Source organism: Ursus americanus, chromosome 28 (assembly GCF_024610735.1).
Source record: "Ursus americanus isolate L20-20 chromosome 28, mUrsAme1.1.p, whole genome shotgun sequence".
Classification (NCBI taxonomy): domain Eukaryota; kingdom Metazoa; phylum Chordata; class Mammalia; order Carnivora; family Ursidae; genus Ursus; species Ursus americanus.
In genome coordinates, this window is record NC_142154.1 from 3087452 (window position 1) to 3100211 (window position 12760).

At 43.1% G+C, this 12760-nt stretch overlaps 1 protein-coding gene across 3 annotated transcripts in view; it reads right to left on the bottom strand.

The window, feature by feature from the left end:
• ADAMTSL3 (ADAMTS like 3) overlaps positions 1-12760 on the bottom strand; it is a 331627-nt gene that overhangs the window by 115494 nt on the left and 203373 nt on the right. For all 3 annotated transcript variants that reach the window (XM_087856588.1, XM_045813117.2, XM_045813118.2), the window contains exons 11-15: positions 11550-11688; positions 10400-10450; positions 9543-9747; positions 5845-5992; positions 4214-4298 (exon numbers count right to left, since the gene is read on the bottom strand). In XM_087856588.1, coding sequence (XP_087712714.1) covers positions 4214-4298; positions 5845-5992; positions 9543-9747; positions 10400-10450; positions 11550-11688 — 628 coding nt within the window. The remainder of the gene's footprint in view (positions 1-4213; positions 4299-5844; positions 5993-9542; positions 9748-10399; positions 10451-11549; positions 11689-12760) is intronic.

Below are 12760 nucleotides of genomic sequence, written 5' to 3' on the forward strand. Positions count from 1 at the left end.
GAACCCATTGTGGCTTACATGCTATCGCCCCTTCCAATTCAATACAATGAACAGGATTTTCAGACTGTGAAAGGGACACTACAGATGACCCGGTCCAGTGGTTCCCAAACTTGGATGCACCTTCCCAAGTCACCTGGGATACTTGCTAAAAATGCTGGTGACAAACTTGTAGAGATGGAAAGTGCAAGAGAGGTGCTGGGGGCTAGGGGGAGCCCTGGGGAGCAAGTGCTTCATGGGGACAGAGTCTCTTCTGGGGAAGATGAAGCAGCTCCCGGGGGGGGGGGGGCAACCAGGTCAGTGTACTTAATGCCACGAACCTGTACCCTTAAAAATGGTTAAAACGGTCATTTTTGAAATTGAAGTTTCAAGTGTGTGCCAGAGTGAGTAGTTTTAGACATGACGAAATGATCCCCACGATAGGTGTGTCGTCACCATCTGTCACCATGCAAAGTAATGAAATAGTGACGGTATTCCCTATGTTGCTCTTTTCAGCCCCGTGATTTATTTATTTTGTAACTGGAAGTCTGCACCTCCTCATCCCCTCCACCTATCCTGTTATGGATATTTTAACACACACACAAAAATAAATAAATAAAAGGTATTTGGCAGAGCAAAAAAAATGCTAGTGACTAAGTGCTCCCCTCCCCCCACCCAGTGTCTGCTCCATGGGGCCCAGAGATCTGCATTTCAGGAGTTGCCACGGGTGATTCTGATGGAAGTGATTTGAGGACGACTTTAAAATGGTATTGTGGTTATAGAAGGAGAAGGAAGAGGAGCGGAGGAGGAGGAGGAGGGAGAGGGGAAGGGGGAGGGAGAGGGGGAGGGGGAGGGAGGAGGAAGAGGAGGAGGAGAAGGAGAAGAAGAACAAAGAAAGAAGAAGGAGGATGAGGAGAAGGAGGAAGAGAAGGAGAAGAACAACAACAACAATGAAGAAGGAAGAAGGAGGAGGAGGAGAAGTCCTTCTTCTTTAGAGACACATCCTGCAGTATTTACAAATGAACTGCTACGCTGTCTGGAGTCTGGTTTCCGTGTTGGTGGCAGAGACGGAACGAGAGTGGCCTGCTAACTGATAACTGTTGAAGCCGCATGATGGACACATGGGGTTTCATTATACTGTCCTCTCCTCTTCTATATAAGCTTGAAATTTTCTATAATAAAAAAAAGCTTTATTAAAAAAAAGCCTTAGCCAGGTGACCCCCCATTCCCAACAGAGAAGAGAGCGTGACTGAAAAGCTGGTGGGATAAGTAAGCCTCAGGGAGGAAAGGCACCACGTAAGGAGTGTGGTCGGTGGTACCGCACAGCCTTGTGTGGTGACAGACAGTAGCTACACTCGTGGTGAGCACAGCAAAATGCAGAAACTTGCAGAATCACTGTGTTGTACACCTGAAACCAATGTAACCTTGCATCAGCTATCCTCGGATAAAAATGTTATTAACGGTTTGGGGGGGGGGGTCGTGGAGGTGGGTGGCAGCGTCTTGTAGGCAAGGCACAACGAGCAGTTCACTGTGGCCGGAGTGTCCCCCTCAAAGCAAACCAAGGAAGTGCTCGGAGAGGAGACTGGGAGCCCCAAAGGGTGATGCCCGCCCGCGAAGTCTGGTGGGCCTTGGGGATGAGTGTAAATCTTTGGGTGATGGGGAACCATGGGGATATTCTTGATGTTGGAAAGAGAGACTCAGATTTGTGCCTTAGCTAGACTTGTCCAGGAGCTGCGGGATGGGTGGGTTTGAGGGGACTGAGTGGGAAGCGAATCAGAAGGTTGCTCCAGTGTCTCAGGAAGTGGGCTTAGGACCTGGACAGGATGCTAGTAGGAACACAGAGAAGGAGCTGGGACGGAGACAGAACTTAGTAGATACAATTGGCAGAACCAGTAGTTAACTACATATAAGGGAAGACTGAGAGAGAGGCAAGAATGACCCCAGGCTTGTGGTTTGGGGAACTGGACAGCAACCCCATTAACCAAGAGATGACGCAAGGGAGGAGCACCAATTATAATCTAGTTGTGTTCTAGGGACAGAAGATTCTGGTAGGATGCGTCGTTCTAGACTGAGAACTCTATAACCTTCCTTGAGTGACAACTACACACTCCCGTTCAGCTGTCTCAAATCTCCTTTCCCCGGGTTCCTTTCCTTACAGAATCACAGGAGATCAGAGTAAGGAGAAGGTTCCGGTAGTATTGAGCTCAACACCCTTCCTGTACAGTTGGGAGGTGTCGACATGTTAACTGACTTGTCTACAAACCTTATTATTTTTTAACATATTTAAGACCATCCTAACTTCAAATAAAAAATAACAAAACTCAAACATCCATAGAACCACTTCTTTCCATCCACTTCCCTACCAATCTTCACTCCGTTTTCAATACTCAAATACCCACCTCCTTCTAATTGGGAACTCATGTCTTACATCTCCGCACTGTCCACTTCCCCACCCTTTGAATGGCAGTCCTCTAAAATTAACTGGAAAAGACTCTCTTGTCCATCTAGATAGTGTTTTCTGGGTCCGCATCATTTTTCCTTGGCTTTCTAGGAGATCTGCACCCCTCCTTAAACCCTTTCCTGCCTTGGTCTTTATAACTGTGGTCCTTCCTTGGGTCTCCTCCTCCCTCTGCTCACTACTCCTTCTCCTGCATCACCCACTTCTTGCCACCTCCCCTCCTCCTCGAGATCACCAAGCTACAGTCATGAGCCTCTCTCTTCAGTCAGTTACTCTGGGGTCATTCACCTCACAGCCTCTACAGTTTCTTCTGGGTTCATTTCCAGGCCTGACACTGGTCCATGTGGAAAAGTTCTGCACATGTCCTAAGGGGGATGCACCAATTCTCTTGGCCTGTATCACTGGAGGCACAGTGCCTTCTCAAAGAGAAGTAATCCACGTTCCCCCAGGGCTCATTGGACTGGGCCCCAGTTGGAAGGGAGATTGACAAATGAGCATGTTCTAAAACCAGCAATGAGGTTGGTAAGGGATCTAAAAACAACACATGAAAACCACTGGAAAAGGCTAAGAGTGATGAGCTTGGGAAAGACCACACTCCTGGGATCCAGCTTTCTTCAAATTTGTGAAAACCTGGCACATGGGAAGAGGCATAGATGTCGGGTTTGGGGGTTTTTTAATTTTTTTTCCTGTTTCAGAAAGCAGAAATTTGAAGGAGGTGTATTTAGCTCAACCAGAGAAAAATCTTGCATATAACTCAGGCTGTTCAACAGAAGAACGAGCTCTCTCTCAATGCAGGGAGCTCAGCCTGTCACTGAAGGTGTTGACGAAGAAATGCCTGTTCTGAGCGGGAGACTGGCCATGTTACCTTCTTACCTCTGAGATCCTTTTTCCTACAACACTCTGTGAATGCTCTCTTGGTAAATAGCCTGTCAGCACCACAGACTTGACGTGTCTGACAGAGAATCAGCTATCCTGTCCAATTACTTGAGTCTGTCATTGGTGCTGTCATTCTTCTAGACTCCTAGATGAAAAATCTCAGAGCACCTTTGATTCCTCACTCTCTTTAGATCCCTATCCCTCTGCGTCCAGAGGTTTCTTTGATTTGTTCTTGGTTCTCAATTTCCACTGACACCATTACACTCTGGATTTGCCAAATCACACATGGAGAGAAGTCACTGGATTTTTGTTGGAACGGACCCTGGAGAGATCAAGTCCAACCTGCTCATTTATAGGATGAGACATAGAAAACTTAAAGACTTGTCTAAGGTCACATAGTTAAAAGGGGTGGTTCTAGGCTCCAAGATACATACCACCATATTCTTTCCATTGCTCCAAGCCATAGAAGCTCTGGGATTTCTCCTTATAATCACTCAGGCCACCATGATGCATTTCAGCGAAACTGGTTTTATAGCAATTGGCCATGACTTAACCATGGAATGATTGATTTATTTGTATAATATCGTCATGGGCCTTGGTCAAATCATATGTGTTAATCTAGATCTAGGAATTATCCCCAATCTCTTAATTGTAACAGATCACTGGGTCTGCTTTGAGTTAACAAACACTGTTCTTTTATGTGCTTCTCACAAATACTGCCAAAGTGGGACTGCTGAATTGCGAAATAAAGAAGAATTCTAGCCAGCTCAAGCTCTCTAGAGCCTGAAAATTCAGGTCATTTGGATTTGAGATGTATCATTGTACTCCAATGAGTACAAAAATTACATATATCATGTTAACTGGCTATGCCCTGATTACTCCCATAAAAGGCCCTGGACTCACGTTGGTTCTTCTGTTGCTATTCTGGTCTCTTCTAGTTCTTGTGCTTGTTTCAGCCAAGGCAACTTAGCTTCCACTGGACTTTTTTCTAAGAAAAAAGGAACATAAACAACAAGCTTAAGGGAGTTGGATACATGCTCATTATTTGAAGGTTTCATCAATAAAGCAGTCATGCTTTGCAAACGCAAGCTGAGTCTTTTAGCACATGAAGCGGCTTCTGGGGTGAACCAGACATTTCTGTCATATATTTTTTTAATTAACACATAATCCAAATGCAACCAGATGATCCCACAGCACAGTCAGACATGTTCTCCAAGTGAACATAAAAGTGCCTTTTATAAACCAACACCAACCTGTGCTGTTTATGTAGTAAACTCTTACTTCAACCATATCAGCTTGCTTTCTTTTGCCACGAATTCTTGTTGCCCATGAATAAAGAAATCACTAGAGAAAATCAAATCACATAGATGTTTGGAAAGTTGGGAGGAGGGGAATCTGTGCTCTGGTTTACTTAAGCTTTTATTGTTGTAGTTGCTGAGGGAGCTCATTACCAATTACAACCACCAAGCAGGAGCAAGATGCATGCCCCTTTCTGTCCTTTTAGGCCTCCTAAGCTATGAAGACAGAAACAGTAGTTATGAAATAAGAAAGGAAATCATTTGGTACCGCTGTGGGGCAAGTGAAGGTGCTGAGGACATGGCTACAAGAGTGCCATCAAATGCATCAGGAAGAAGAAAAGATTTCACCGGTGAAAGTTCTATAACCATGACTGGTCCCCTTCATGGCAACCAGTGATTTTTCTGGATGGTAGACAGAGTAAATAAATATTTGTTCAGTGGTTCATTGTAAGGCTATTTGTATGACCAATGAACCCAGAAATAAGGAAGGAGCATTTTACTATCCTTTCTAAGATAAGAAGGAAGACTTCTTGGCACTAACAGGTGGGAATAATCCCCCTTTCATTTCCAGACAGGAAATAACTTGTCATAGGGTTGGAACTACGTCACTAAAGTATATGGCAATAACTCTGTCTAGAGAGGAACGTATATCTGAGAGCTGATGCCAAGACTTCCTGCCCATGGATGCTACCCATTTCTGCTAATTCATGTGGAACAAATAGGAACAACAAAAGAAACTCTAGAAGCATGTGGAGGTCTAGATTGGGAGCTGAAAGTCTTCATTCATGCTATAGCAGTGACAGGACACACAATGAAGAATGTGTATAAAATACTGTGGGAACAAAGAACGAGAACCCTGGGGGACATTTCCTGCTCCTCTTTCTCTTTATCCTTCTTCTCCTTTTCTACCCCCATGCCACCTTTTTCTCTTCCTGTTCACCCTACTTCTTTTTCTTCAAAACAGGGATTACGTTAAATTATTCTATGTCCACCAAGAAATGTTCGTACGAGCCCAGATGGATAGGAGCCACTCCATACACACTGAGTCAATAGGAGCTCAGTTTTCTCCCAGATCACTTAATCGCATCGGGCCATCTTCCTTACCAAGGTGGACGGGTCTACTGGCATCTGTGGGTGGATCCACTTTTTGAGAAAGTTGAATGGAAATGCTACAATATTCGAATGAGAGCTGGAAAACACCATTTGATTTCACGTCAACGCGCATCACAAACTTACCTTCTGGTTTATAACACGGGATGGGAATGATACATTCTTCTTTGATGTGTAACTTCAGCTGTGGGTTGCAGCCACCAACGTGCTGTCCACGGTGGTTGATACACAGAACCACGCGGTAACGTAACCCTCGGCCACAAGTCACCGTGCACTTCAAAGAAGAAAGGAGAAGCCAGTGAAATTCTTGCTCATGAACAGATCCACAAAGGTATTAATGACTCATGCCAAGGAGAGCCACTCATTGACATGACTATTAAACACAAAAGACCACCAGGCAACCATGAAAAGAAGGGGGTAGAAGCTGACTTCCTGTGATTCTTATGTTTCAGGGCCCCTCCTTTGCAAGGCCTCCTTCCAATTCCCAATTTGAAAAGTATTTCAGATGAGGTCATGGCACAAGAAAAACTGAAGTGCCCTGAAATCCTTCTGCTCAAACATGAAAGAAACTTGACACAACTTTTCTCGAATTTGACTAAAATTTTTTTAGGACGTTATCCAAAACAACTTGTGAGAATGAAAAAAAAACTTTTTAAAACTATCAATTAAAAAATCAAATTCTGATCAATCACACTAGAGAATTATCTTTCTCTTCTGTCTATAGAAATCGATCTTACAAAATTGTGATCATATGAAGAGGGCCACCAAAGAGCATTTAGCCAAAATGGTTAGGAAAAAATACTATAGAAATATCAAGTCGTTAGAATTAATAAAAATATTTTGCTGTTTTTTTCTGAATTTTCATGTGAAGTTCGTGTTGTATTTTTTCTTGCATTATTTATTTATGATTTGGAAGGCACTCTTGCTGATGAATGGAGTATTTTCATGTCATGAAAATCTAGGATATCTTTTCAATTTATCTACATATGTTGGTGAGTATACGTGTGAATACATACGTGGGTTTTTCTTATTAATAGACTTTATTTTTTAGGATCATTTTATATTTACAGGCAAACTGAGCAGACAGTACAGAGTTCTGATATGCCCCCACCCCTCCCCACAGTTCCCCCTATTACTGATATCTTGCGTTAGTGTGGCACAATTATTAAAACTGACAAACCAATACTGATGCATTATTATTAACTAAAGCCCAGAGTTCACATTAGGGTCATTGTCAGTTTTTAAACATTTGTGATTTCTTGCAATTTCTTTGATTATTCTAAACAAAAATTCACTTGGATACCCAATATTTTGCATCTTTTCTTCTTCAAGAGTCATACCCAAAGTGTATAAACTTCAGGCCTAAGCAATTCTGGATCCATCCATAAGAGGGGCTGAGAGCCCTTGGGCATCCACGAAGGGCCAGGCACTGCCCCGCAGGTGTGACCTCACTAACCATCCCACACACCTGCAGCTCACTAGCATCACTCCCATTCGACAGATGAGCAAAGAGCCCGCCACCAAAGGACCTTGCTCAAGGTCACAGAGTTCCCAAAGGCCGAGTGGAATTCCATCCCAAGCCTCCTATTGCCAAAACCATGACTTTGCCACTGATTCATCAAGCTCCAAGATTCTTTGTTTAAGTCTGTAGACATTTTCTGCATGGTCACAGACAAGTTTCACAGGATGCGGGTGCCTTTTCAACAAATTCACATCTCCAAAAAAAGTATCAGTAGAGAGCAAAGAGGTGGTTACCAGAGGGAAGGTGAGTGGGGGGATGGCGGAAATACACGATAGGGATGAAGGAGGGAACTTATGATGGGCACTGGTGAAGTATGGAAGTGTTGAATCACTATATTATACTCCTAAAATGAACACAGCACTGTATGCTAACTATCCTGGAATTTTAAAATATAAGGATTAAAAAAAAAGAATTTCTGATTTCATCTTGCCACTCTTACGACCAACCGAACAAACATTCTAATGAACTGAGTGAGATTTGAGATTAGACCCTATTTCTGGGAAACTGGCTCGCCGACCCCAAGATTTATCAACTTGAAATATATATGACACTGAGAGGCTGTTGCATATTGGTCAAGAAAGAAACAAAACTTCTACCCAAAGTGAAAGAAAATGGTATTATTATAAGGTATAGCTATACCAGAATTGGTCAGTCCAAAGGAGTATTATTTCCTTCTATGTAGCTTCCCCAGGAAGCTGGACATTAACCCCAACAATATGGTCAATATTTAAATTTCCAGAACTCCTCTCTGGAGCTGAATGTATCCTTAATGATAGTAAATTATCATTATTGAGAATGTATTTGATTTTTGAAAAGAAAAGTATCAATATCCAAGAAAGGTAAATGAGATGATTTGGATAACAACCCTCTGTTTTGAAACTATGAGTGATGATAAAATCATGATATTGATGAGGGTGTGGGGTTGTGGTATAAAAGCTCTAAAGCCAACACAAACATATGGATGAGACCTCTAAGAGCTGAAAATGAGCTCTGCAGGTTACAGAAGTAAAAATGTTGATTTCTGATGATAGATCACGACGTGATTTTTGGCACATAACTCAGGAGTTCAAGAACTGAATATCTTTTTTTTTTTTTTTAAAGATTCTCTTTCTTTATTTGAGAGAGAGACAGAGAACAAGCAGGGGGAGCAGAAGAGGGAGAGGGAGAAGCAGACTCCCTGCTGAGCTAGGAGCCCAATGTGGGACTCAATCCCAGGACCCTGGGATCATGACCTGAGCCGAAGGCAGATGCTTAACCAACCGAGCCACCCAGGTGCCCCCTGGATAATCTTGCTATAATAAAATCCCCCCATCTCAGTCTACTTATTTATATGAACAAGTTTTCCCAGTGTGTATATGTAAAACAAACCAAACCAAGAAATCCACAGTAAAAATTAAGAATAAAATTACTGCTGAACCCATGTCTCATTCTGGCAACAGACTATTTTTTCAAGCCCCCCTCATCTTCTAGACAGATTGATTTCAACTAAAAATTTACTTTTTAGGTGTAAAATTGTTTACCAAAATTTGAAATCTATTTATGTTGTTTTGATAATAACAATTTCTAATACATAGAGATTTAAGATCACAGGAAATGAAAATAAATTCATTTCCAATAAAATAAAATTAATTGATTTCAATAGCTATACATATCTTCTTGGAGAAAAGTAGAATAGTGTAATCAATAAAAGACTATAAAACACAAAGGTACATTACTGTAGGATAAATTTCTATGGGGAAAGTGGATTGAAAGTGCGAGCTCAAGGGGAAAAAACGCAAACTATCCAAATTGTTCAAGAAGAACTTCTCCACGTGTTTTTGAAGGGAAAGATGGCAAGGGTAGAAATCAACATGACATTTACATTCTACTGGACACATTTTTTAAAATGTCATAACAGTTTTATTTTTAAAATGCCAGCATTCCCAACATGTTAGAAATGACATTCTTTGATACTTTTTATTTAAACTTACACAAAAATTTTAGATGTTGGGGCACCTGGGTGGCTCAGTTGGTTTCTGCCCAGGTCATGATCTCAGGGTTGTGGGATCAAGCCCCGCCGTGGGCTCTGCACTCGTTGTGGAGTCTGCTCCTCCCTCTCCCTCTGCTCCTTCCCCCTCCTCTCAAATAAATGAACAAATAAAATCTTTAAAAAAATTTTAGATGTCAACCTTAATATATGTGAAGGGGTATATAACTTTGCAAACATCTTTTAGGGGGTACGTGAAAAGAGGATCAGTAACACCCAGCCAGCATTCATTAAAATCTGAGATTTAATGACAAGTGTCCTGGCCTCAAACCTTACCTGGGACCACTCCATGGCGATCCACTTGGGGCAGTCGAACAGGTTGCAGGTCTGCATGACCTTGGGCTTGGGCGCGTACATGCACTTCCACTCCTCCACCTGCAGAATCTCTCCGTGCATGGACTCCTCCACACACACGAAGCTCCGTCTCTGAATCCCACCTCCGCAGGACACCGAGCACGCAGTCCAAGGATTATGTTCCCAGCTCGAAAGCAAAGAAATAAAAACACATTATTTATGTGTCGTTTGCTTGTCTGTTTCAGGCTTGCAAAGGTGAGAGAGGCCGGCTGTCGTTCAGTGGAAAGCACAGAGGACTTGGAGTCATGAGACTTTCGTCTACAGTCACAGGGCACTTCACTCCTCTGACCCTGAGGCTACAGGCAGGAAGGATGCGACATCCTCCCTCATGCCCCTGCACGGGGCTGTTCTGAGAACTGCACTGGTTTCCATACAGAGTGTGAAGCAGTCTTTAAACCGTCTCTCCACTGTAAATACTAACGGACAATACTACCAGAGACTCAAAGAAACTGAAGTCAGAAACCAGTCATCCGGATGTCACAGGGGATTCAAATTTCTGACCAACTGCAACGCCTGAGCTCCCTCTATCATGGCCAGTCCTCGAGGCCGTGCTTGATACCTCCAGTGACGGGAGACATCACTGTTCGAGGGAGCGCATGCCACCTAATTCTAAGGCAGGTCTTCTTTACCATGGAGTTGAAGTCTGCTTTCCCTTAGCTCTCTGTAAAGGATCTACTAGCTACCCCTCTTACATGTTAGACTATTGCTAGATAGGATTCAGTTCCTTGCAAACTACTTAGAGCAAACTGCAGAATGGAAAAAGCAAACCCGTGACTCACCGAGGGAGAGGCTGGAAGTGGTCGTAGGGCATGATCTCTTTAAATCCATCGCTACAAATGAAATCATTGTGACAATGTCATTTCTCAATCAACTAACACATTCATTAATTTCATCACTACGAATTTAACAACCCAAAAGACAGAGAGCTCTTTCATATTGAAAACTATGCCAAGTGTTGTGAACTCTTCCCAAAGCCACCATCTTTTTGATTTTTAGCCACATCTCTGGCACATGCCATCCCCAGTTCTATGAAAACACAGAAACTAGTGGTATGGATTACTCAAAGGAAAGAGTGTCTCTTAATTTAGATAAATCTGTTTTTTTATCATCTGAAAAAGTGTTTCGATATAATCTATTAATGATATTAACACACTATCCTATTAGTAGAATCTTCAGAGAAACATTTTATTTCATAGAATTTGTCCTTTGAAAAGGTCTCTATGAATAATTATGTTCACCTGGGATTACAGGAAATGGGCAGCTCAGTGATAGGAAATGAAATCCACTGAGAACGCTTCCTTTTCCACTCGCACACTTCTGCCCCAGCCAGCTGGCCTATGTCTGGGCCATTCTGGGACTTGATACTGTGCTGTTATTTTAAGATACTGTAGTAAAGCCAGGAAACTTCCCCAGGCAATCCAAGTCAGCAGGTACTAAATTATGCAACGGGATAGTTTATGCATAGCTTTTCTGCTTTGGCATTAAACCTTTTCACTTCCTTGCACAATGCATTATTTATACCGAATTTAACGTGAACACTTCAAAAGTCAAAACGTGGTAATGGGTGACCCAGTTTAAAAGTGAAAATGGTGAGTTCAAGATATTTATGACTAGCAGATGGACAAGACGTCGTACTTGGACGAAGAGAGCTTTCCTATTGTGTGTCCAGGAAATGCTCAAAGAGGGTCGTTATGAAGAGGCAACTCTCCGAGCACAGGCACGCACAGACAGACAGGAGAGCCCTGGACCGCGTGAGCCGGTGAGCCTACTCCCTGTTGAGCAGGGGGACAAATGCAGGTAACGGCCACCCATCACCCAGCGTGTGTTCAAGGTCACGCGGTGCAAATGTCACTCCGCAAAGACTGCTCTGTCTCGGCCACACTTGATTTGTTTCTATTTAGAGTGAAAACTATGGGTGGGGATGCAAACCTCGACGGGCAAGGGTCCATGCTGCATTCCTTCAGTTTGGGTTTGGGTTTCACGTTTTCGGGGTAATAGTGGCAGTAATGGTCAGGCACCACCCTCTTCAGGCGGATATCCACACATTCAGCTGAGTTGAGCTGATAACCTAACGGAAAAAGGCAAGTCTGAATAAGGCATGGTGTCATTTTCACGTGGCAGTGATCCCTTGCCACGCCCTTTTTTCTTTCCCCTTAAGAAACTTCACTCAGTGGTTCTCATCCCTGGCTACTCAACGGAACCCTGGGAGCTTCTAGCCCATACCAGTGCCTGGGTCCCTTTGTGGTCCAATTAAGCCAGAAGCGCTGTGGCTCGGTCCAGGAAATTGGCTTTTTTTTGTTTTTTAAATGATCTTCAGGTTTTTCTAAAATGACTAGCATGTGTGGCCAAGATCAGGAATGATTACTTGAACTGATGGTGGCGGTCTTAGCACTTTTAGCGAGAAAGTTACAGCAAACTCCTTTATAGAACGCCTGAACCTTGGGGCAGAAGGTCAATCACTGGCCCATCTCCTGACTGTCCCCATGACACCGTGTCAGACCCCCCATCTTCTTTCCTCACGCTTCCCCTCTTTGCCTGTCTCCTCCCCCACCCCGGTTCCCCCAGAGACACCTGTTCATTGTTTATATGTTCTTAAATGTGCACCTGCCTCATGTAACATTGCTTGTATCTGTTTTAGCCAAATAGGTATTTTAAATCTTGTTCTATTTTCTACTTTTCTCAACGTTACGTTGTTGACAGCTACCCACATGTGAGGCTGGTGCTTCCTCCCATCGCATAATATCCCACTGCTGGCATACACCACGTGTTACTCTTCTGCTGTCCTGGGGAGCCTGGGGCACTTCCCATGCCAACAAACTTCTCTAACTGGGGAAGAAAGCACTGTCTACACAGGGAGGAACAAAACCCATCCCCTCTACCACCCCCTGCCTCACAAGCCTTCAGAGGGGAAGGGATGAGGACTCACTTTCGATTCTATTAAATTCAAATTGTAGTCACTGACGAGTAACATTTCAAATGGGTGAGTGCTGTAAATTGTAAAAACTCACAAAATGATGCTTCTATTTCCTGAAAGACCTGATTCCAGGTTTCCTGTCACTACATAAGTGTCATGTTAAGTTAAAAAAAAAAGAAAGGCAATTTTTCAAAACCAGAATGAGCTCTTCAGGAAAAAAAGAAAA